The sequence below is a fragment of the Mesitornis unicolor genome, unplaced genomic scaffold (genome assembly GCF_000695765.1).
Source record: "Mesitornis unicolor isolate BGI_N332 unplaced genomic scaffold, ASM69576v1 scaffold17982, whole genome shotgun sequence".
In the NCBI taxonomy this organism is placed as follows: domain Eukaryota; kingdom Metazoa; phylum Chordata; class Aves; order Mesitornithiformes; family Mesitornithidae; genus Mesitornis; species Mesitornis unicolor.
The window spans coordinates 1,168-27,520 of record NW_010167323.1 but is presented as its reverse complement, the minus strand read 5'-3'; the positions used below and the strand labels follow the sequence as shown (position 1 = coordinate 27,520).

General features: G+C 36.9%; 1 protein-coding gene across 1 annotated transcript; it reads right to left on the bottom strand.

Annotated features, from left to right (window-relative positions):
• Positions 1-81: 81 nt before the first annotated feature.
• CFH (complement factor H) lies at positions 82-26,048 on the bottom strand (the record flags this gene model as incomplete). The annotated part of the gene is made up of 15 exons (XM_010178661.1): positions 25,988-26,048; positions 23,521-23,706; positions 21,841-21,946; positions 20,520-20,596; positions 18,714-18,908; positions 16,310-16,480; positions 13,036-13,215; positions 10,887-11,087; positions 9,582-9,761; positions 7,111-7,287; positions 5,869-6,048; positions 5,545-5,718; positions 4,040-4,222; positions 1,347-1,529; positions 82-264 (listed from the first exon to the last, which is right to left on the bottom strand). Coding segments are annotated over exons 1-15 (2,437 nt in total), but the record flags the coding sequence as incomplete, so codon positions are not given.
• Between the last annotated feature and the right edge of the window lie 305 nt (positions 26,049-26,353).

Here is a 26,353-nt window from a genome sequence, read left to right as displayed (position 1 = left end):
CCAATTCCTAACGTTCTGTGATTCTGTGATTTACCATCCCCACATAAAATGAAGAAATTATATGCAAATTAAAGAAAATACCTCCACATTCAATCTCTGGTGACCATTTTCCAGACACACAAGTTGCCTGTTTAATACTTTTGTCAGCTGATGTACATGTATAACGTATAATCCTATGAAACCTAGTTTCCTTTCTTGGCTTGGAAAGATGATCATTGTGCACAAGCTCAATATTCATTGGAATTACACACCGAGGAGATGGATCTGGGAAAAAAAAATCAGCAGAGGAAGCTGAAAAAATAGGTTTAGTTCAGATAATATGTACATGCACGTTCACTGATGAAAAGGTTATCAGCTTCCTAATGTGAAAGAGGTTTCTTATTTACTATAGTTTGAAGCCATTCCTAAGATTCCCACATTACAGAAACAGAATGCTGCTATCTAAAGTAGAGACTGTTTCCACTCACAAAGCATTTTTTTATATTGACAGTATTCCTTTTGCTAAGTGAAGTAATATAAAAACTAAGCTAATTTTCTTCCCTAAAACTATAAAAAGGTAGCAAGAAAATAAACTTTTTTTTGCTTGTAGAACCAGTAGCATGAAGGAAGTACTACTCCACACAAAATATGGATCAGGTATTAATCTCCTGTGGAAGAGTATCCAAGTCATAAGCAGGTCTCCTGGACTGGTGATTCTGAGAGTCAGAACACAAGCTAAGCAGACTGTGTTTTGTGCCAGACTCAGTCCTCAACATAATAGTAAATAAAGGCACAGTTTACTCAAATCACTGATGAATAGAGAATCACTTCTGAAGAAAGGGGGAAACAAGGATTGAATATATCCTAAACTGTATTCTGGTAAAGATAAGTGAAATGCTGGAGTAATTTATCCCAGACAAGACTCCTTTTCCAGTATTGCTTTTCCTTAAGTTACTGACACCAATGTAATTTTTTTCCCCCTTAAGAAAAGGCTTTGTTTTGTACCTTTTTAAAGGACATTAATTCAATTCATCCATTGCAAAACTCAGTGGGAATGAGAAAAAAAGAGAAAACTACTGATCAGAAATGAAAAGTACTAAGCTACATAAAAATTATGAGGATAGGATAAGCATACCACATTGTGGCTGTTAATATAATTTTAAATTCCCAGTAGGATTTTAAAAAACTAAAGTAGTGTACAGAGACATAAAACTACAAGTAATTAACACATCAGGCACGCTACTTTATTGCGGGTAAGTCCCGAGGCTTCTGAAGGGCCATTACCAGGAAAATGCGTAAAAGCCACCGTACACCAAATATGTACTTCCCTACTTGATTTTACCTGAAATATTATGGAAATAGATTACCTGCACAAAGAGGTAAAGGCTTCCATTCCCCATTAAGACATTTTATTTTCATTTCCTTAAAATTGCCAGACCCTCGTTTACATCCACAAATTACTTCATCACCGTGTGAAAACTGGGTCTGGTCTTCCTGATGAAGAACAACATTGGGAATAGCAGAAGGTGATCCACATGACATTTTGTCTTCTGTTGAGAAGAGCAGAAGTATTCCACAATAATATCAGAGTCATATATGAATAGCTGAAAGAACTTAAATAAAAATAACTATATTTGCATTTGGTGAGTCAAACTTACTCCCATTAATTGTAACAACTGAACTTCAACACAGTATGCATGTTTTAGTCAGTTCATTAAATATCTCTCTTGTCTTTTTTCTTCATTTTCCACCACTGTGGTAACTCCACAGCATGCTGCACAAATAGTTTCAGTTAACATTAACTTCCCAAACTGTTTTTCATTAGTACATAAACCCTAAATTGTAAGAAAACCTTCAATTAATCCAATTTATCTGCATCTCTTGAGTGAGATCAATCCAACTCACCTGGATCCCTGATTCTGATCAGTCAAAATTATACTTGATTATATACCTATATATTTGTAAGTGTACTTTCAATTAGTATCATTACATGAATTGAAAGCCACTGAAATATCACTTAGAGGGCCTGCAGCACTGTCACCTCTGCATAATAAAAGCAGTTTCTGCCTTGGGCTGTCACTGTGGCAGTGGTAGTGATAGCAAAGGGTAATGGCTTACACAGATGAGTGCAGCAGTAGTTTTTTTGAAGGACGAAAAAGGCATGTAAGGGGAATAATGGCACACAGCCTGCTCTTAATGTGGGAGAAGGAAGACCCATTTTAAACTCAAAAAAATGAAATTTTAAAAACCCTGCACTCAGGTTTGGACCACTCTTCTCTCGAGCCTGTGCACTGAAATTACTCTGTTCTTACTGGATCAAGGATTGAAAAGATGCAAGCTCTATGTTGTACTTTTTAAACCATCAGTGCTACTCATAGAAGACATGTCAGAATGTATAAGTATAGAGACAGAGTAAACCAATCTATAAAAAACCCACCATTTATTGATTCTGCTGTTAGATGATCTTGCACCATAAGAACAACCCATATTATTTTCTGTATTTACAGATTTTCAGTTTGAATATGCCATTCTATTTCAATTCTGAGACACTGTGTTAAAAACAAATAGTAATTTTGCACAAGTATTTTTTAGCTCCTGTCATTGACATTCATACTCTCAGGTTAGAGGTACACTACCTAAAGATACGCACAGAAAGTGGGTGCTTTTGCTTAGGCAAGAGACTTGACTGTAGAACAATTCTGCCCAGGGAGGTGGTGGAGTTCACCATCCCTGGATGTATTTAAAGAGCGGGTAGATGAGGTACTTAGGGATATGGTTTAGGGGGTAGACAGGAGCGGTTGGACGTGATGATCTCGGAGGTCTTTTCCAACCGAGCGATTCTGTGATTCTGTGAATTCACCATTTCAATATCAGGACTGTAAAAAACTGGTAGACGTGTCTGACTCTAGCCTAGGGAAGACAGCAACATATATAATGCATTCATAGTCATCCTGTGGTAGCCCTGTGCCTCAGCAACATACAGTATTGTCATTGCTAGAAAAAGACCACAGAGTCAGTACTGAGCTCGCAAGACCTCAGGATGGAGGCTCAAAAGGCTTACTTGTCAGAACTTGTCCTGATCTGCCAGAAGGCTTGCTTTTACTTGTTTTAGCTGTAACAGCAATTTTTCTAGTGACCAGGCTATTAGCTATTTATTTCACTTTTGGTTATCTCTGCATGGCACAACCATAGATTGATATACATAGTAGTAACAAGTTTTTAGTCTCTGTAGAGTGAATAATTATGTCTCTAATATAATGATGCAGGTGATTACAGGGCTGGTATGATAACAGAGTCCTTGAGAAGTGGGGACAAAGGTTGGGTATGGCAGAGTATAGGCACTGGATGGTAAGAGACAGGGCATAGCCTGGCACCTCAAGGCCACAAATAGCTCACAAAATGCTAACTTAGACCTAGAGCTGGTTAAAACTGATTTTAGTGGTAATAAGAAGAACACGTATCTAACTTATTTAATACACACTTAACATATCTAATTCAGAACTTGTAAACCTGTGAAAAAGGGGCAAGGCATAACAGCTAACTAGCAAACCTAAAAATTACCCCAAGCAGATCCTGTAAGAAGGAAGAGGAAATCATCAGGATCAACAGCTTATTCCTCCCAGTGAATGATTTGAGATACCGATAATGTGATGTAATTTCCCTTCAAAACACACCAGACTGAAGCCATTGACTTTAGGACCCAAAGGTGCAGTGGAAGGGTGAGCATAAAACCAGAAAAAGGGGTAAATAAGAGAAAGTGTATGTAAAACAATTGCAATGACATATTATAAATGCTTTGTATTATTTATATATTTATAATTATTCTTTATATATTAGGTATTAATTTTCTTTCTATAATAATTTCATCTGGGCCCACAACAATTCTTTGATTGGACTGTTAAGCTTTCAATTATACTAGTAATAAAATTTTGGCTTTACATAGTGTGCATTTACTTCTCATGCATAAAATGATTTTGAATGTCATATGTTATACTTGCAAATATGTAATTTTAATGTGAAAATAGCTGTAAGTGTACAAGTAAGTGTTATTATAGATTACCGATGCAAGAGGGAGGAGATGACCATTGTCCATCAACACATTCTATTTCCTTTGATCCAACCAATTTAAATTCGATGTTGCATTCGTATTGCTTTATGTCCCCATGCTGATACTGTTCCATAGAGCCATCAGCAATACTTCCATTGGTAATCTCAGGTGGAGGTCCACAGCCTCTGGCGTTCGCTGAAATTAAGGGGTGAAAGATATGCTCTGAACTCAGTACTTCTAGCACGGTTATATGTTAAGTGCAACATAAATTGAGTTGTGTTCTAAAGATAGGAAAAATCAGTAGAACTGATTAAACAGGTCATTGTTTTATGCTTTTGAATATCTGGATTCATGCTGGGCTGGAGATCACAAACAGATATGCATGACCCTGGCTCACTCTACTCTCTTACTCCCAAGCACTGTCAATTGCCTGCTAGGATAAAATAAGTGGCTGATAAAACCAACCCAGTTTTAAGTGTGTGTGGGGGTGGGGGGAAGCATGTTATATGGATTGCAACTTCAGTATTTTTTTTAAAAGAGTGAAAATTCTGCAAGAAATAATAACATGTGTTATAAAAATCACACGGCAAGTGATATATACTGTATATTAAAGGAATCTACTTCTGATTAAGTGAATGGAACTCCTGTTAAGGGAATTTAAAATGTTCCTGAGCTAAGGAACAAACTATATGAAACATACATGTTTTCAAATGCAAAAGAGTGAGTAAAAAGAAGAAGAGAGCACAAAAGACAAGGAAATTGAGTGCAAAGAAAGGGAGATGAGAAATGTGAGAACCCTTCATGCTCTTGAGGTTTCTCATGAAAGGGCATAGGACCAGCAAAATAAACTCTTTTCAGATGCCACTAAGTCGTGCTCTGTCTTAAAAAGGATGAGAAGAATAGGGGCATATGTCTTCCCTTCTGTACAAGTTTGTTCATCCTACTAGATGAAGCTGAGGAATTTCACAGGGAAAACCCTTCACAAAGTTTATTTTACTTGGTTCCAGTTCTGTGTCATCTCCAAAAGAGTGTTTGGGTTTTTTTTTTTCTTCAGTAGCATGTGACCAGAAAAAGGAACATAGGGTCCAATATCTGATGGGTATCAGCTAATGCATTGGCAAAACTTAGGACACTTAGGATACAGAAAGAGAGGACATCACACAAGTTAATCTCTCCTGGCTGCCACATTGCACATTGTTTATGCTTTTTGAACAATAAAGAATTTTTCATATTCAGTAACCTGTGCAAGCCATTCACCAACTCGCTTTCAGTTATTGGAGAACTATAATTGGCATGACAAAAGCTAACAGAAAGTTCAAGTGTTCAGAATCTTTCACATGAAATAACAAAACACTATGAAATGATCCAAAGAGGACCCATTCCTGCCCTTTTAGAAACAAAGATGGGATAATTCTTCTTGGGAGCAAGACTGGCTTATAGAAGGTATCTGCAGAAGTCTTCAAGACCTAGGCATTTCCATATCTTTCCTACTACAATTAAGTTAAAAGAAGAATTACCTTTACAGACTGGTGCTGATGGAAACCATCCAAAGTAATAGCACTGAGTAGAGGCAGGTCCTACTCTTAAGTAATTGTTTGCACAAGTAAATTTCACAACATCTCCATTTCGGTATTTACCCTTCTTGGGAGAAAAATCTCCATTGGATAATGTCAGCATTTCACATTGTATTGCTACAAAGACAAAATATTTTAATATGTAGTGTAAACCCTACAAAAAGTACATTAATCTCTGCTGATTAGAACACAAAGAAAGTCTCAAAGGAAAAAGCTTTATAAAGTGCATACAGAGTTACATTGATTACCAAACACGACAATATTCACCAAGACACTGGGGCGTTGGACTCCATTGACCATTTGTGCCACACCTTGTGGTACCTGTTGGCATATTATTTGCAGTTTGATATCCCTCCAAACATGCATACTCAATTGTCTCTTCAGGCAGGAACATAGTTTTATTTTTGTGGTAATTCAAAATATCCAAGTGAGGTGTTTTACATGATTCTACAGAAAAAAAAACCACAGTTAGTGCATTTTGTGATCAAGAAACAATACCCTTAGGAAGCAACACTTCTGTAGGTGCTTTAGTGTGTGCTAATCTGCTGAACTACTCATTGAAACACTAAAAATTCTGCATTGCCAAGATATCTATGTAGAGTATCATATATAGCATATTTGCATAATATCCATTGTGGTAATCTTCAGAAATGTGTATAGAAGTAATATCAAGCATAAATATTTCTTTTAGAGTTAATTCCTTTCCTTCTACTACATATTATTATAATTGGTGTCATAGGAAATAGTTTGTACTCCTGTCACCCATTTGCGAGAGGGTTAGAAAAAACGCCGCAAAATCCTAGGTAAAGGCAGTCTGAAATATAAGGACAAGCTAAAATAGTAGCTAAAGTTGGTCAATATTATGTGCCTGTTTATGATAACACTGGAAGATTAAGTCTCTTCTTTTACTATCTTACACCCTTGTTCGGGAGAGGAAGGAACTTCTAAGAGGAGAAAGGCAACAACAATATAGAGGAATTTTCAGGAAAAAGCACGCCAGTGTTTTTCACAAGTGTACTTTCTAACACCAGGGCAGACATGCATAGTGATAACATCTTTCCAAATAATCAATCCCATTTTTATCTAGTTTGGTCACATTTGAAGAGTGTTCTTGGTAGAATCTCTTGATTCACAAGCATTTCTTCATAGATCTTCTCTCACATGTGTGAAAGGCAGGAAAACTGGGAGTAAATTTGGACATATGGACCTTGTATCAGGTAAGAATCACTGGAGAAGTTATTGATAACCATCTAGTTCATGCTACAGAGGTTCAGAAAGAGATCTCATCCAGAAGACAGTAGGTATTTTCATGCCTTACTGATTTCCTGTTTTTTGTCTGTTTCTTGGAGCCCCAGAAAGGTTAGTCTCTGGAGGATCAATGCCCTATTTGAGTCTCCCTCTGCCCAGTAAGAAAACTCTACCAATCTAGATGACAAAAATCTGAGGACATAGGACATCATCTGTGGCAATAACAATGATAGGGAGCTCTGAAGCCGTTGTGCTACTCACTGATGCACTTTGGAAGTGGAGTCCAGCCATTTTCTTGACACTGTATTGCTCCTGTTTCATGTCCCTCTGGAGTTACAAAGCCAGTATGACATCTATAGATGACCTCCTCCTGTAAATGAAATGTTTTCTTTCCCAAGGTGAAATAACCATTGTCAAAATTGATATTCTGGCACTTTTCTGAAAGAGACAGACAGGATTTCTTCCAAGTATAACACTGCTAAACTACATGCGTATAATGCACAGAAGGAGGTACACAAATGAAACAGCAGTAGGATTTAGAACGTTTTTTAAGAGCGCATGAATTTTTGCTTCTGCATGGAGCTCTCTTCCTAGGGGACAACTGAAAAGTGGAAAGTCAAAGTTCAGAGTTACCAACTCGTGCAACAAACAGAGATGGATTGGGATTTGATTTGCAGCAATCCTGCAAGCTTCCAAAAGTGTATGTCCACATATGGTATTCACTAAAAATGAAATTCACGTTGGGCATGCATCACACTGTGCATGCATAAAGAGGATTGTCTGTCCATATTGCATGGGGGGACATATCAGAGATCACTATGGTGTGCACGCACCACTTCAGCTCTACCGAAGAGAAAACATTCAGAGTGCACATAATGCAGGACTAAAGCAAATCTGTACCAAAGGACTCCTTCTTGCACACTGAAACATTAGTGCAGACAGACCCAATGTTGTAACTGATTTCACATCACTTGGAATACATTGTTTAAGTCAGTCTAAATAGATGGAAATCGGTCGTCTTGGTTGGATGTTATGGTCTTGTATTCTGAAAGAAAACTTCTGTAGTATGCTACATCCTTTACTAAGAAATCATTCTGTGAAGGAGTTTCTTCATTTTAAGAACACTACAACAAATAGCAATAGTTGCACATTAGAGAGTCAAGTAAATAAAGTTACAAAAAAAGATACTGATGAACACTAGAGAATGTATTTGCTTGTTGGCAGCAAAGTTAATCATACTTTAGTGCAACATCTTCAAAAGCTCCAATTTCACATAAAATATTTTGGTGTTTAAACCAGTGATGCTCAAGATTGGCTAACACTAGGAATCACAAAATTTTTCCTTGCTCATTGGTATGTCAAAATCTCAGTGAGTGGTGGTCCAAAACACTCTATGGGCAGTTCTATCAGGGTAGAACTGTTTCTTAAAAATATATTTTTATAGTCCAAGAAAAGTTAGATTGAATTATTTATTTTGTCCATATGAAATAATTATCTAAATATTATAAAGTTCCCATGAGACATTCTAGCAATTTCATGCTTGGTGCAAGTCAGGAACAAAAGCTGGAGACAGAGTTTGAAGAGGTAACTTTTCTATTTCTCTCCCCTTCCAGTATGATGCCAACAGGAAAGGAAACATAGCAAGAAGCTGAAAGGAGACAAGAAATTATGGCAGGCTGCACAAGGAGAATGATTACTATTTATTATATTACTGCACAGCTATGTTACAACAAAAGTTCGCTACTGAAAACAAAAAGACAGTGACTCCTATCCCAGAGCTTACATTCTAGGAGATCTGAATGAGTCAAGTATGGACATTTTACAGGGTTACATTCTGCACATTTGTATAGTGACTGACCTCAGCAGCATACAGGGATGTCCTGGTTTTGCTGGGATAGAGTTATTTTCCTTAGGGTAGCTGGTGAGATTTTTATTTTGGTTCTCACCAGCAGATGTTTAAATTTCTCAGGGTTTCTCTTCTAGTATTTTGCTGGCATCTGTGGTTATTTCCCACCTCCTCCCCACCCTGCCCCCTCCGCCCCTCCCTGCACAAGAGGATGGGGGGAAGTGAAAGCCCAGGATTTTCTGGAACAGGTGACCTAGGACAGATGATCTGGGTATGAGCTAAGTGGAGTAATAAAGATGTACTCTATCCCAGAGTCACACTCACTATAAATTGGGGAGTTTGCAGGAGACAACCCGTTTGATCCCTCCCTCTCTTCTTTCCTTCCCTTCTTTTCTCCTTAATGATGGCAGCCTGTCCTGGTTCCTGAGGCTTACCTCTCCCCTGTTGCCTTTTTATTGGTGTACTGCTGTTTGTGAGATGACTATAACTTTGATTGCTTTATTATTGTTGTTCCCATTCTTATTGCAATTCATTATTATTATTATTGTTATTGTTATTGTTTGGTTTGTTATAATTGTTAAATAGTCTTTATCTCAACTGATGAGTTCTTTTATTTCTACTCTCCCAATTCTCTCCACTATCCCACCAAGAAGGGGGGCATGACTAACCGAGCAGCTTTGTGGTGTTTAGCTGCTTGCTGGGTTAAACCATAACAAAGGAACATGAGAGCTGCATGACCCAGTTGAGAAAATCATAGCATTGTGTTTCAGCTCTAAAGCACCTGGACTTAGAGTTACTAAGCAGTGGTGATGTATTAATGCAGGTGATACGATGACGGATTTATCAGTTTTAGCTAGAAACTTCAACAAAATACAAGCATACTCACTTTTACGGATACATCTTGGAGGAGGTGACCAGTCATCCTTTGTGCATGTGACTTCCCCATCTTCATGTTCAGTATAATAGTCATCATTGCAGACATATTTAACTCTGTCACCTTCCTTGTAAACATTCTTCTGGCTATATGAGAAATAACCATTTTCCAGCTGTCTGACATGACATTTTTCTAAAGAAGGAAGGTGAGTATATTTAACCACAGTGATCTGTACAGCAAGAACTGAGATAAATTAATTATTAGGAATACAGTTACTAAAAAAGGGCCTCCTAGAACCTTTCTGTTTCCTTCTATCCCAAAAAGACATTAATGTTCAAACCTGACTGAAAGCATGTTTTGTTTCACTGCCCCAAGATTAATGAATCACAAGAACAGAAGTGCAAGTCACTACATACAGTGCTAATAAGTGGTCTAGTAAAGATGATCACTTACCTAGGGTTTATAAGCAAGGTTGGCTAACTTCAGTACATCTAGCATCACATACACCAGCTCTGGTTTGGTCTGCTATGTCTCCAAAACTTCGATGTCTGCCCTGAGTGATTTTCAGCACTTGCTTACAGGAGATTTTATCATTTCTGTGCAAATGTACCAGCCTCTCAAACCAGCTCTAGAGATTTTTGCAACAGCTAAGCACACTGGCTGTACAGCATTCTGTGCCCCCAAGGGTCCAGATACAATGAAGATGGCTGAAAGAATGTTATAGCTGTGTTACTTCAGTATCTGGCCCTTTCCTCCAGGCAGAACTCTTTTTGTTTCCTGCATTGAGCACCACTCCACTGAGGGCAGCAGGGAAAGATCAGCTTGGAATGGCTTAGGGACATGGTTTAGTGGTAGACTTGGCAGTGCCAGGTTAATGGTTGGACTCGATAATCTTAAAGGTTTTTTCCAACCTTGATGATTCCATTATTCTATATTTACATAGGGCAGAAACTCTCTGGTTGCATATGTGCAACTCTGTGTGAAGATAAAAGTAGATGCGTGCAAGTGACCCAGAAGTCAGAGAAGAGTAAAATTTCCTATGTATTTCCAAATCTCATGGATAGTTTCAGGTGTAAAGAATCTCCACATTTCAAAAACATCATTTCAGCCTTACTCATATCAGTGTCACTTACCAGCTGACAGTTTGAGCTCTGCAGATACAATGGCAGTCTAGGTGCAGTTCCAGTGGTCAATTAAAGCAGCTCTACTTTAACAAACTGCTCTTTGTTCTGTCTTGTGCTCCCATCAGCACAATTTCTGCTGTACAGAACTTTGAAAATTATAACAGAATTGAACATATAGTGGAAATATACTTACTGAGGCATTTTGGCTCTGGAAACCAGCCCATTTCAGAGCAGACCATTCGAACCCAGTAGTCTCCAGTTGGGGTTGAATAACCATTATTGCAGTAGTAATCAGCATGCTGCTTAAGTCTCATTGGAAAGTAATAGTCTCTGTAGTACTCCAGCGTTCCACTTAACTTGCCATTTTCTATAGCTGGGTAGTCACATGGTTTCTCTTGAAATAGAATTTAACAGCAACAGCATCAACACATGCATGACAAAAAGCTCAGAAATTAATTTAGATTCAGCTTCATCATTTAAGTGTTTTCTGAAACTGATAGAATCAGGACTGCACAGCACAGTCCAAAGGATCCAAAGGAACACAGAAGCAAATGAACTCTGCTTCTGATGTCTTTGTCATGACCCATACCTATGTTGGTTCTTTCCATTCCCATTGCAACCAACAAAAATTCAGTCAATAGTCTCAGCAGACTTAAAGCTGTTTCACGAGACCAAATGTAAGTACTTGTCCTACGGCGAGATGGCAATTTCTTTGTAGAGTGTCTTGACTAAATTTACTGTACTAATCATGATGAGACTCCAGACAGTTAACTTAGATATAGACACTGAACTGTGGACTCACACAGAATCACAGAACGTTAGGGATTGGAAGGGACCTCAAAAGATCATCCAGTCCAATCCCCCTGCCGGAGCAGGAACACCTAGATGAGGTTACACAGGAAGGCGTCCAGGCGGGTTTTGAATGTCTCCAGAGAAGGAGACTCCACAACCTCTCTGGGCAGACTGTTCCAGTGCTCTGTCACCCTCACTGAGAAGAAGTTTCTTCTCAAATTTAAGTGGAACCTCCTGTGTTCCAGCTTGTGTCCGTTACCCCTTGTCTTATCATTGTTTGTCACCGAGAAGAGCCTGGCTCCATCCTCGTGACACTCACCCTTTAAATATTTATAAACATGAATGAGGTCTCCCCTCAGTCTCCTCTTCTGTAAACTAAAGAGACCCAGCTCCCTCAGCCGCTCCTCATAAGGGAGATGCTCTACTCCCTTAATCATCTTTGTAGCCCTAAGTTAAGCCCTAGTTTTAAGACTCTTAAAACTGAGATGACTCTTGTCACCATTTCAATTTGTAACTTTTAGGGTTCTGCACCAAAAGGTCTCCCTAGCTCTTCTCATTTTTATTTAAAAACTATACTGTTTTTCTTTTGTTCTCTCAGTTCCTCAAAAGAACTGACCCTTTTCAGGGACAAGCCAAGGCTAGAAGGAGGAGGTCCCCAGAAGCTCTCCTTGAAGTTTACACAGGGTGTCCTACTTGGCCACAGCAGGTAGATTCTTCCTGAAGTGCTCTGACCCAGAGCCTACATGCTGGGGCAGGTGAGATGACCCACTGGACCAGCCATTCAATAGTCAGTGAGGTGGTGTCAGAATGATACCTGAATTTTAGAACCCACACATACATAGAAAAAAGATTAATCCAGATATTAACAGTGCGGTTTTCGGGAACAGTTCAAATCACCCAAATGTTCATTACAAAGACTGATTTCATCAGGATTTCCCTCACGTTCTAAGTTTTTCTTTTATTTTCAGCAACGAAAATTTGGGGAGCGTTAGATTATGAAATTAATTGCTAATGTATTTATTTGTTAAAACTGTGCTTACTGGGCAAAACTAGCATTGCAGTTATGGGAAGTTTAAGCCAAGAAAGGACTCATTAACAAACAAGAACTTCTTGGTTTGTTATTTGACAGGTTATAATAGGTAGAATAAACCTGTGAATGTTCATAATGTACCAACATACAACTGCAAGTAAAAATGTAAAGCTGTGATAACTACAGTTAAAGATACCTTCCAACTATTATCTATGTTTTGTTTTGGATGCTTTAACACTCACTACGTTACCTTACTTCACTACTATGCTACTCCTCAGGCAGACCATAAACCTTTCTGACAGGGAGCTGACTATAGCACTCTAACACATGCTTTCACAAATACACCCATGTTTATAAACAATGTAAATGTAGAGTATATCATTGTTTTTATAGATGGTTTTTCTAAACCATCAAACTAAGCTTTATGTCATGAAGAAACACAATGAACAAGCAACTCCCTTTTTCACAGATATTTCCAACATCTCTACCTGTTGTGCCTTCATTCATGAGAGCTACTTACGGACACAGCCTGGATCAGGCACCCAGCCATTCTTGGTGCACTCAGCTGTGCTTTTGCCAGTTGATGTTCTAAAATGATATCCAAGATTACACTGTATTGTGATTTCATCACCTACTACGTAGTTGTCTTTCTGAGGTCTGAAGTTCCCATCAGGAATTCTTGGAGGAGAGCATACAATTTCTAAATAAAAAGAGAAAAATTGGATACTAATTTGAAGAATATGTTGATATTTGTTGCATAAGTTCTTATTTTCATAGTATATTGACCATAACTGCATGAAATTGTTTAAAAGATGTTTCTTAGGGCAAAGAAAAGGCTACATTTCTCTCCCACTATTAGAATGTATGGTTTGGTAAGAGAAGAGTGACAGCTGTTACTGATGCCATGCTAATTATAAGATTAAAGCTTAATTGTAAAAAGAACGGTTGAAGCAAGAACTAGAGGTGATCAAACTGAACTTGACTAATCTTTTCCAGTAGGTCATTCCACAGCTAGAGCTCAAAATGATCTATGCTGGGCTCACTCACAGATCCCCTGGGCTCATTTATGTACACTGTCCCAAAGGACAGGAGGTTTACTAGCAGGTCCTAAATGGAGAAATAACAATACTTAACTAGGAACCAATCATTCAAAAGCTATGTGATTAATATTAGGGTCTTGTACTGACACTGGAAGTATTTCAACAACTGAGAAAGGATGATAATACTATTCTAAAAAGTTTGCGATATCTTTATGCTCAGAGAAGCCAGGCAAACATATTATTTATAAACCAGAGTCTGTCTTTTGGGTCTTCTTGTATTCTACTTCCAATTTAGAAAATATCGCCAACATACTCAGAGTTGGAAGGCAATGACTATAAGGTAATACAGGTTGGTCCTGCTGTGGAAGGAAGGTGGGTGAATCAGCTGTGTGCATGTACTCCTGAATCACCTAGCTTCAGTGGTAAGTCAAGTAGGACCCAGAACCACTAACTGAACATGCCCAAAGTATCAGAGCCCAGTACATCAGCGTCTGGAAGAATGTTTTGTTTGGCACTTCTCAAAAGCAGTATGTTGCTAAGCCGTAGGCAATGTGTATTAACTAGTACCATTACTAATCTTGAAGCAGAGAGTTCAAGAACTGAGTAGGCACTAAGACTGACTACTTATTTCTAAAGGAATCTTTCTGGAACAGGTCCACGGAAGGTGGGTGGTACATAACATCCTACAACGTTGCCTTGTTGTCAACATTTTTTTTCAGTTTCATGATTGGCAATTTCTTGAAGACGATTCAAGGTATTAATTATGTCCCCAAAATAGACATCAAACTATTTCAACTGGGACATAACATACATATTTCTGCTTGTGGGATTTGGAGATTTAATTATAGTCTTTAAGTGTTGTTGTTGAATGAAACTAAAGTAAAATCTATGACCCAGAAGGCTGATGTCAAACAGGACTACCCTCAGAAATTATGGATTTGTCAACTTAACTGCTCAGAAGGTATCTGGAAGTTAAAAAGCAGGAGGGAGTCTCAGTATTGCAAATATATTAATTTGTAGAGAGTCTCAGACAATTTCTGATGGGAAGTTTGAACACCACAGATAATGTGGTTTGCAGTTACAGTTCAGATTACAGTAAACAAATTGCTGTCTTCATCCTAGAATAAGGGTCATGGACAGTGGCAGGATTCATGCATACTATGTTACTTCAATCTCTGTTGATTTTCAATCACTTCATGTCCATGGTTCTTAGGGTTAATGAACTTCAAATTTATGTGGTACACAATTCTTGACCTAATGGCTGTGTAGAAAGTACTATTGTTTTCAGCTTTATGTATAATCCAGCACTACAGTTCCTTCGTAATTTTCAGTTTAGACACTTATGGCCATCAATGACTACTTATTCTTCTGAAATTGGACTTCACATTTGCTCAAACTCCTTTGGAAATGGCCACATCAACTTCAGATTATTCTTACTATTTCAGAAGAACTCTTGAAAGGCAGCTTACAAATTTAAGTAAGGATTTTAATTTGAAAGAAACTTTGAAAGATACTTTTGTAATTCCCAGTCATTTCCAAAAGGTTGCACAGTACACTACGAATTTCTTGTTGAAGTTCAATCAGTGAAATAGGGATAATTTTTGAATTGTTCTTCGTTGGTTGGAACTGGTTGATCAGAACTAGTAATCTATAAATTTCAAGAATAGAGATAATGACTAGCAACCAGGTGCTCAGTCAGCTCAAACTACAGTAAGGCTCACCAGGACACTTATAAAAAATGCAGAGGTCAGTTCAATAGGTCAAGCAAACTGCTATTGTCTCAAATGTTCATACAAGGTGAGATGTTGAGTGGTATTTTACTGAGTGGTTAGTCCTATGATTACAAGCAGCAGTGTCTTGGCTATTGTGACACAGCATCTCAACTAATGGAGACGTGAAGATGCCTTAACTTGCATCTCCCCCTCAAAGAACCGCTTGTGATTCATAAGTAAGTCATCAAGCTAAGACTATTTACTTTCCCCAATTTATTCATACTGCTGCAATTCATATAGTATCAAACAAATATTTCTTTACCCAGTTGTCTGACATAGAGCATAAGCACTGACTTGTACCAGTTACGTTCATGCTAAACACACTTTAAAAGGTATCAAGATTTGATAGACTTGAATAGGACTTCAAAAACTATACCACTTCTCTAAGAAGTTGGTTTCAAATGTTAATTTTCCCATGTCATTAAAAATTTCAGATTCCTTTTGTAGTGTGAATTTCTCTAGTATTAATACTTTTTTTTCCTGCTTGCTTAAATATTCTTTTTAGTGTCTGATTTTTCCATTCCTTAGATAAAATATTTTCATAGCTAAAGAGATTCAGCTTTATCCTTCTTTTTTGTTTAAATTGGGATTTTTTTCTTACCCAAGATACTTTTTCCTATGTTCTCCCCACTAATACAGTAACATATAAAAAAAAGAAGAAAACAGCAACAGCTACTAATGCTGTATGAAGTATGTTAGCTTCATTTATGCAGTATACTGGAGCAATCGTGTCTTCACGCACCTATTTAACAACACTCAAGTAACAAAAGACTAAATTAACTATTTTTGCCACTGCCCTCCATGGAATACTCTTATCCAGTTGTTCAGTCTCTTTAACACAATCTTTCCACATCTCCACGGGGTATTGGTCAGATGTGGATGAATTTCTTTTGTTATGAATCAACTAACTTTTGCTGTCACCAATCTCTTAAATTACTTCCAAACACAACAAATGGGCAAAATAGCTTTAGGCAAGGCTAACCAGTGCAATAGGGTGTTGGATTCCATCCTGATTCAGTACATCGTACATCTGCTCTTTCACCATATCTGTATCCTTCATCACAGGCAAATTGTAGCTGTTCAGATTCCTTGTAAGACCTCTTAGGGGAACGCACATATCCATGCAGAATTTTTGGCACATTACAGATAATCTCTGAAAATGAGAAATAAAAAAATCCATATATTTTTATTTTCATTTGCTGAGAATAAATGACTATTAGAATGAAGTTTCGGTTATTTTCATTCGACTTCACGAAAACCCTTGCATTTGGAAACTGTTCGAAAAATCTTTGAGAACTCTTCAATGACTTGATTGCGGGTGCCAGCTAAAAAGTGTGGTGCAGCACAGCATCAATAGCAAATTGGTTCATGAGACAGATTTCAGGGCTTTGCTTTGGATTTTAATGGATCTCAGAATTAACATAGGGGGCAGAGAACATTCTAAAATAAGCAATTAGGCTAGCTAAAATTTAAGATTGTCCATTTCTCAGACAATTTCATTTCCTTGTAATTTCTAACAAAACTAAAGCTCTGTCCTAGCCACTAGACAATTAGTTAAATCACGGCAACAACAGGAAAAACAGAACTAAACTATCTCTAAAATTAATACTAGAACGCTTCACAATCTATAAAAGAACCTCAGCATCCTCAGCTCCTTGCCAAATCCAATAAAACCACTGAGTTTCCAAAAACTGCATTCATAAAGCCAGAATATATTCAAGATTTTGTTTCTTAGGCCACAGAGCAGGATGTGAAAAAGTTCTCTTGAATTCCTTTGCTGGATTTACTTTGTATTTAGGATTAAATATAGCTCAGTGAAACTGTCATTGTTTAACAAAATTCATTACATCCTGCAAGTGTTACAAGCACATGGGTTCAATCCCACTTCATGCTGTTCAAATTATAATAAATGAGGCTTTCAAAGCTGCAAAATGCAGTGCTGAAATTGTGAAAAAACCCCAACCCCATACCTGTATCTGATACTCTGACATACATACGCTGCTCTTCTAAATGCACACTTTCTGAGCAGATAACATATAAATAATCTAAGAAACCTGATGGACTGAATATTAACAGTGATAGTTATAACAAACTTCCTGAGATTCATTCTTACGTATTGACAATCCAATCCCATACAATTTCTATTTGCAGAATGGGATGAAAAACACCATCCACCAGTACAAGCCACAGGCAGGGCAGGGTGGGGTTGACTGGCTGAAAAGTAGTTTTGCAGAAAAAAACCTTGGCAGTCATGCTGCACATGTTGAACAGGGGCCAGTGCAACAAAAAGAGAAAACAGCATCTTGGACTCCATAGAAAACAGAGTTGCTGGCAGGTCAAGAGAGGCAATCCTTCCCCTCTACTCCACTCTCATCAGACCACATCTGGAGTCCCGTGGTCAGGTCTGAGCTTCCCAGTACTGGAAAGATATGGAAACACTGAAGCAGGTCCAGTGAAGAGAAAAAGATAATTAAGAAATTGGAAAAACTAACAGAGAAAGAGTGGCTTAGAGTCTAGAGAAAAGAAGGTTTGAAGGGGATGGAGGATCTTATTAATGTGTATATGTATAAATTCCTGACTATGGTGGGGCAGCAGAAGTAAAGATGATGGATCCAGACTGTTCTTATTGGCACCCAATAACAAGTTGACATACAGCAAATCGAAATTGAAATACAGCAAATGCCACTTAAATGCAAGAAAAAAAAAATTACTCAAGAGTGGTCACACTGGAATGGGTTACCGAGAGAGACTGTGGCGTCTATGTTTGGAGAAGCTCAAAAGCTGGCTGAACATGGTCTTGAGCAACTTGCCCTAGCTGAATGCTCTGAGAGACCTTCAAAGGTCAGTTCCAACCTCACCTATTCTGTGATTCTGTTGTTCTGTAAACACTAAACACGAATTAGCCTTCTAACTTGTCAAAACTCATTAGTCTGAAGAAAGAAAAATCCATCATGATTTCTCTGTATTTTGTAAATCCTAAGAACATGAGCAAATTAAATTCTTACTTGGTTTTTTTTAACTCTGATTCAAAATTCTTTGTAAGTACTTTGGTTAAATCAACACTGAAGTGATTGAATCTTATGTAGACATACCAAAGCTAGTTTCAAAGAAATTGACTGTGGCCTGGCAAAACATACATCTTGTAGTGAAAGTGTGGAATAAACAGATGGTCCATTATGACTATATTAGCATTGAATATTCTCTGATTTCTCTTTCTTATGCTACTTCTTCTGCATATATGCAATGGAGATTGTTTACAGACAAACTATGCTTAATTGCTATGGAATAAAGTGAAAGCTTTGTAGTTTCCCATATGGTAATCAGTTTTTAGAAGTGTGTGAGCATAAAGTTTCTTAATTACAGATAATAAATATTGTCCTTTTTACCTTGGCACTGAGGCACATCACTATTCCATTTTCCATTAGAGGAGCAAATTATTTCTTTAGATCCAACAAGCCTGTATTTTGCATTACATTCAAAATTTACAACCTGGCCAAAGGAATATTCTCGGCCTAGCTCAAATGCACCAGTCATAATTATTCTTCCATTTTCTGGTGCTTGTACAGGTAAACACTTTGCCACTGGAAAAAAAGCAACAAACAAAACAAAACAAAAGGAAAGGAAAAAATTAGCCATTTTGAGGTCTATTCTGTAAAATAAATTGACACACATAATAACTGACATATTAAAATACAGAAAACTCACTGTAATTTCTCTACACATTTTAAAAATATACACTCATGTTATATATTCAGATACCATTTACAACAAATATAATACAATTCCCCAAGCAAAAAGACAGACTGACATAGGAGGACACTTGTGAGATCCCACCCAATCTGAATTATCCAATGAACATATAAGCAGTATAGATGGTTGGATGAGCCTTAACTGACACATAGGACCATTAAACTTTGTCAAAATAGTTTCATTTACTTTAGAGCTATGGCAAACTGAGTTTGCTATAGACAAATACCCGGAAAAGTGCTGTGCAATAGACAGACTACAACAGTTCAGTTACTAACTAAAACTCCTAGATAAGGATATCAGAACAGTTATATTTCTAAAGTAAACAAACACAATGTTAGCCATGAATTTAGACTTCTTGTATCTCCTAACTTTATAACTGTAGAAAAAGGAAGAATGAATGTATGTCATCAGATGTTTCTTACTAAGGTAGAAATTACTATCAAAGCTCATTCTTAAATATTCACATGGAAATAATAGAGCATGTACAAAAGTGACTGGTGTTTTGCCTAACATAGCTCCCACTACTCTTTGACAGTATTCTCCATCTTATAAGCCACCTGCTTTTTCTATGAGCTCCCATTCTATCTTCGATGTTCCTCACAATTAGGACACTACACAAATACTTTCTTTCATAGGCAATCATATTTCAGACTAATGAAAACTCTTCAATCATGAAAGAAAAATCTTATGAGGACTATGAAACTGCAGTATCTTGGCGACATGACAAAAAAATGTTGGAAACCATTGCTCTGTACTGTGCTGATAGAGATTTGTATGCTTAAAATTGAGGCTACTCAAACTCCAGTAAACTAAAAGTGAAATATATGAGACCAAGGAAATGTCAAAACCCAGGCAACAGACCCTAAACAAGAGAAAGATTTCTACTTTCATTTATGATACTTTACTTAGAGAAGATTTGACTTTACTACTTTCCTGACCTTAGATGCTTAACTACAAAAGAAATTTCACTGCTGCGCAAATATATTAAAATAAACTAGTTAAAAATTTTATTGGGGAAGAAAGGAAGCTTATTTTCATAAACATACAGGTTTGAAACTGGTAAAAAGGTTTCCAAAAACAGAGAATTAGAGGAAACTAGTTAAAAACACATGCTTTTACATACATCCAAAATGCCTCATCCCACCTGCCTTTTGTAACCATGTTTTGCAGACATAAACTCTATCAGGGCCTTTAGGTGAGGCAGAGCTTTAAGCCAGCCTGTGGGTGTCAAGACTCCATATTGTGAATGCTTTTTAACAGAAGCTCAGGTGCTTATTGAATGAAAACGGCTGAGCAGTCATTGTAAGAGTTTCACTGCTGCGTAACTTAAGTTTAAATATACATGTATTAACACTAGTAGAGAGATCACAGACTAGTTCTAGATAGTATCTGACAAATAAAAAGACAGTTTCATGAAGAATTAAACGTCAAACTCCATTTACCTTCACAGTGAGGAATGTCATTGCTCCATCCATTTGCCTGACACTCACGGTAATTTCTTTGGCTGAGCATCTGGTATCTTACCAAATAAAAAGTAAAAAATGCTAAAATACAGTCTCATTATGTGACAAACAGCAGCACTGCCACTTTTGAAACGAAGTAGGTTTCATATAGCACAGACTAACCAAAACATGACAAATGTGAGTAGTTTTTAGGCTTGCCTCTTTACTATTTTGTTTCTTCTAATTTCATAAGGCAAAAAAAAAATAAAAATCAGGAAGTAGTCAGTAAGATGGCTTCTTCGTTACAGAGATAGAAAGCTTTGGCTACGTAACAAACAACCTAAGGGTAACTTACACAATCAATAGCAAGCAAAGTAAAACTTCTGTTGTCTGTGTTCTACAATGACTCAAAGCCATGTGAGAGCATCAAAACAGGACTTAATCCAAACCACATGTATCTCATACTTTAATAAGCTAGTACTGTCTTAGGTTTGAGGGCAATATGATCACAATGCTGTGGCTTCTGCTTTGTCTGAAACGCAGTCAGAGGAAGTACAGCTAATCTGAAATGATAGTGAAGAACTGCCTGAACTTAAAGGATTCAGGAGTAGATTCCAGCAATACAAAGACTGCAAAAGCATGGCTAAGTCACTACATCATGCTTAAAGCTGATTTGCATTTCAAGAGGAAAGAATTCAGTCATAGGCATACTTAACTAGGCACAACACTATATATTTGCCTTCCTGCAGTTTTCATTAGAAAAGACAAATAGAGAAGGGAAAGAATTTCTTCCAAGCAGTTAGTGAAGACACGTTAGTAGTTTACCAGAAATGTCTTCCTTCAAACATTGTTTACAATACGTTTCACTTCAGAACGCAAAAAAAATTATTTAAGCAGGAGTTGTGGTTCTGAACAGGAGACTCTGTTGTATGGCCTAATGACTTCACTAATGTAACTGCATCATGACCGCCCACTGATAGCAGTGATTCCAGCATACAAAGCTGCATTGCCATCTGAACTGGCTGCCTAGTGGAGACGTGAGACAACTTTACAGAAAGATCACTATTCTTGTTTTCTACTCAGACAACCATGATTTCAGGTAAGCTTCAGCCTTAAATATTTTAGACACTTTGCATGACAGCACCAGACACACAAGAGAGTTATCTGTAGTATTAGCATAATCACAGTAATTTAAACAATAACCAAGCATTAAATATTAGTAAGTTTCATATGCATTACAGACAAGAAATCTGTAACTGACACTTATTTTAACATTAACAACTTATGTTAACTCCCATATATTGAATTAAATAAGTATTACCCATCATTACATCTGTACTCAACTCTGGCACCAAATACAAATTCACTTCCACTGGTAAGTTCAAAGAAACCAAACTCTGTGTCTCCAGGATGTCCACAGGGCTTATCTGGTGTGGGGAAAAAAAAAATAAAATTGAATAACAAATTAGCAGGTTTTGTTCCTTTAAAAAGGCTGAGCTCATCTTAAGTGTTATGACAAATTTAATGGTGGAGTGTAACTTCAGCTTTCCTTACAACCTGTGACATGAATGACTTCAAAGCTTCCACTACAGAATCCATCCATGATTAGAAATGAAATCAGCACAATTTCCACCAGACTGTGCTAAGTACAAAGGGATGATCTAAGCCCACCAGAGTCTTTTGGTCCTCCGCCCTTTCTGCTCAAAGTTTCCCCATAGGACTTCTCTCATGGCCTGGCCCTAATATTTGTCCTGGATTCCCAAAAGAGTTGCAAACTCCAATCCCCCTCATTCATCCACTTTTGATGTTATATTATGGACTGCAAAATAAACTACATAGCTAAAATCTATCAGGCCTCCTCAGAAGAAATCTTTCCTGGTCCCTGTCAATCTAGGCAATTTCATTTCTTGGAGTGTATCAGCATCCTTGTTCACTCTAAGGAGGAGGCATTTGAGTAGATCCTAAACCTGCTCCAGTGTGATTCAGAGAAAACAGACCACCTCATGATCAATTTTGCTGTCTAGTGTGGCCTATCCTGAAAAGGGAACATGATCACTTAACCTGTGGCAGACCATCCTTCTCCATCTGCCTGCACCTTGACACTGTCAGTATCTATTCACTGGGTGGCAGTATTTACTAAAATATGTTACTAAAAAGCAACACTAAATTTAGTATAATTTGAAACATCCTTGTTCACCGAGAAGTCACAAAAATACATATAAAAACTGAGAAGTTGACTAAATTAAAAACTTTGAAAGAAACTAGTAGCAACTTTATTTACTCAGTATTTGTATTCATCTCTGTATGAATGACACCTACGGCTTAATTTAATATTATCAAACCAAAGACTTACATTTTACCAAACTAATTTATTACAGAAAATAAAAAGCTGACTATCAATAATAAACTTCAATTTCTCCACTAATGAATTCTTCAAGGATATGAGATACTTCTAAAATCTTAACACAGTATACTAGAGATAATACATAGCAGCTCTCATCCTAATTGTGCATTTTCCTTCATAGGTTAAAAAAGAAGGCAGGGAAAAATAATTTCCTACTTCTATGAAATTGTAACTTTCATAGAACTAGTTGAATAAACTGAAAAGATGACAATACTGTTTCTTAACTCGCATTCAGAAGCTACATTAGTGCTTTATTCTGCTTAGACTGTAAATTTCATCTGCATTAGACTTCTCTGTAAAAATTTGGGAGCAAGCTCCTAATACCTTAATAGCTTAACATAAATCAGGTTAGTAAGGCTGGCCTAGAGTGAGATCTTCTCCTGTAAAGGAAAAAACAGGATAATACTTTGATCTAGAGAAAAGAAACTTTGAAATATGTTTTCTTATGCATACATACTTTTTAGGTTAATATTTTAAAGGATGCTGAAATAAGTAAGTTGCAGGTAAAGATACAATGGCAATTTCACTTTGACATCACTGACAAGAAATGTAACCTACCAGGTCAAATGTTTGCACTTATTTTCCATAAATACTTACTTCTGCATTCTGCCCCTGGGAGACGTTGCTTCCATGCTCCATCAGTGCACTCAAACAGAATTCGTCCAAGTTTTATATACCCAGGCCGACATACGTATGTCACTTGAGTACCATGTGGATAGGGAGGTTTGTCCCATATTTCAGTAGGCACTTCTTTAACCCTCCTAGGAGGAGGTTCGTTACAAGCTAGAAATTGTAAATAAAAATCATGGTGACTGAAGTGCATGCTACAAACTCCAAAATAATTTTACAATAGAAAATGTAGCAGGAAACCCTGGGGACATTTGTGATCAAATGAGCATACGTTTTCTACTTAATCACCACAAAATAGGAAACTGCCAAGAATCCACATTTTGTAGGAACATGAACAGAATTTTAGGGCATAAGAATAGTTAAGCAAGTGCCAAGAAACCACACGGAATGGTCATAATTCATGAAATAGGTTTTAGTTACAAAGACTGAGATCAGTGCCCTGGTTCTAACCACAGGCATGTCTTACCTTTCCATCTTGCTTCTGTCCACTAGAGGGTACTACTTTTCTATCAAAAAAGGTAGTAGGGACTTTTTAACAAAGTTTTTGCAAAATGCAGGAATAAGCAAAATACACAAGACTCCTCTAGCTAATTCTGTCTTTCAAACGTGTTAAAATGGCTAGTTTACCCAAAAAACTTATTTGTAGTGGTGAGAACAGGATTTTTTTCTAATTCTACATAATTTTCATTAGAGTTTATTAAAACTAGTGTTTTCAGTTTGCAAGTTGAGAAAGTACACTGAATTCTACGATTTAAAAATAGCCTATTTAGCACAAGGAGAGCTTCTCTGTTTTGTTCCTCCCTTATTTCAGAATTGAATTATATTTTTATTGTCTGTTGTGCAGAATGGAGCCTCTTAACTCCTCCTTGTTTACATTTAAAAAAACCCCAACAAACACGGAAGATAAACTACTGATAGTCTCTTCATTACTAAGACATGCTTCTTTCTGGGTTTTATTTCAACTGTCTCTGATTGTGCTTTACCACTCCTGCCTTGATGTCAAACTATATATTACCGTAAGTGTCACAGTATGTATATGTATTTCTGACTACAACTAATCATTTTTAATGCAGTTTCTTAGTAGCTTGAGAAGAAACATGCTGACAGTATGTACTTCAAAACTATATTAATTACATCAAATACTCACTATGTGTGATCACCAAAACTGGGAGGGTTTTATTCTTATATTAGAAAGCATGCACTAAATGCCTACCTTCAAATACTTCAGTGAGACAGTAGGAGAGCTGGAATTAATCATTTAGTATTTAAGTGTGACCTGACCTCAGTTAGAAATAGCTCAAGCTGCTTTCTTGCTGTCATTATGCTGGTAGCAACTTACATAAAGTCAAGCACAAACTACAAATTCAGACTGAAATATTTTTCAGCCCTTGTGCAAAAACCTGGCTGTGAACAACTCAGACTTCAATATGAAGCTTGAACTAAGAACCTTGCATGACCCGTGGTAATAGTTGTCCCAAGTAAATCAAATATTGCCACATTCACATTCCTTTGCAATCTCTCTGATCTAAAGAAAGCATTGTGAAAAGGAAGTGCAAATTCAGGCAAACTTTCTTTTCAATTTTCGTGAGTTTTCTAGACTACTTTGCAAACAAGTTACACTTTTAGTGCTTTGGAGTGGTATTTATTTTAAGTACATACAAAAACATAAAATTTTCATTAATGTCCTGATTTTTCAGTTTTTTCAAAGAAATCCATCTGTTGTTTTGATTAATAAGGTCTTCATAATCTTCACCCACAATTAAAAACAACCTGAACTGAGCAAAGATGCAGTAGCTCAACAGCACATAGCACCGTTTTCATACCTAAACAAATATTAAAAAAAAAAATTGAGTAGAGAAGCAGAAAATAGCAGAAGCTTCTGAAAAGACACTCAGAATACTAGCTACCTATTTAAACATGTCCAAAAGCATACCTCTATATGTTTATCTCATATAATGGATTAAAGCCAGTCTGTTATTCAAGAGGTATTTTGTATGCTTTTCAGTCAATTTAGTAATAATTCCTCTTTCTCAGATTCTCTCTCAGATTATTTCAGACAGAAAGAAATGCACATTTATTGAATGTTTTTTATTTTGATCTACCAGCTATTTGCAAGTTTTAGATGTCAGAATAATTAACAAACATAATTAATAACAAATGAGTTGTCAAGTTTTGGTTTAAAGGGATAGTAAGCATTTATAAAGCTGTAAAACAAATTAATAACAGTAGTAGTTACCCAAATAAATAGGTGGAATAACACCTATGACAGGACACTAAATAATAAATATGCCAAATACTGCCAGAAGAAATCTCAATTATTTTTGCTCATTAAAATAGGCTGCAATGCAAAAATTTTATTTATATATTGTTTTAGTAACTATCTTAACTTATTATTTAAGAAAGGCTTGGGTTTTGTTTCCACATTAAAGCTTACCTTTTTCTGCAGTACAATACATCCAACAAAAGAGCAGAGCTATATAACCCAAGAACGACATCCTAGAGATTCAGAAACTGCAAACACATTTAGTATCGTAGCCTACTTTTTGAATTACTTTGTTATTTCCACTCCTTTTTTACTCACTAACTGCTCCAGGGACTGACCTAACAAAGCATTTATACCGATTTCAGCAGTCACTTCCCCTAATCCTCTTGCAACACACAAGTGTTTCTCTTTTTTTTTTTTTCCCCCTCCTCTCCAAACTTTGCTAAATGAATAAATAAATAAATGTCTGGCAATTTTGGTTGAGAGTGTTCCCTGTGGTTTGTTTGTTTTTACGTTACACCTCATTTTTTTCATAGT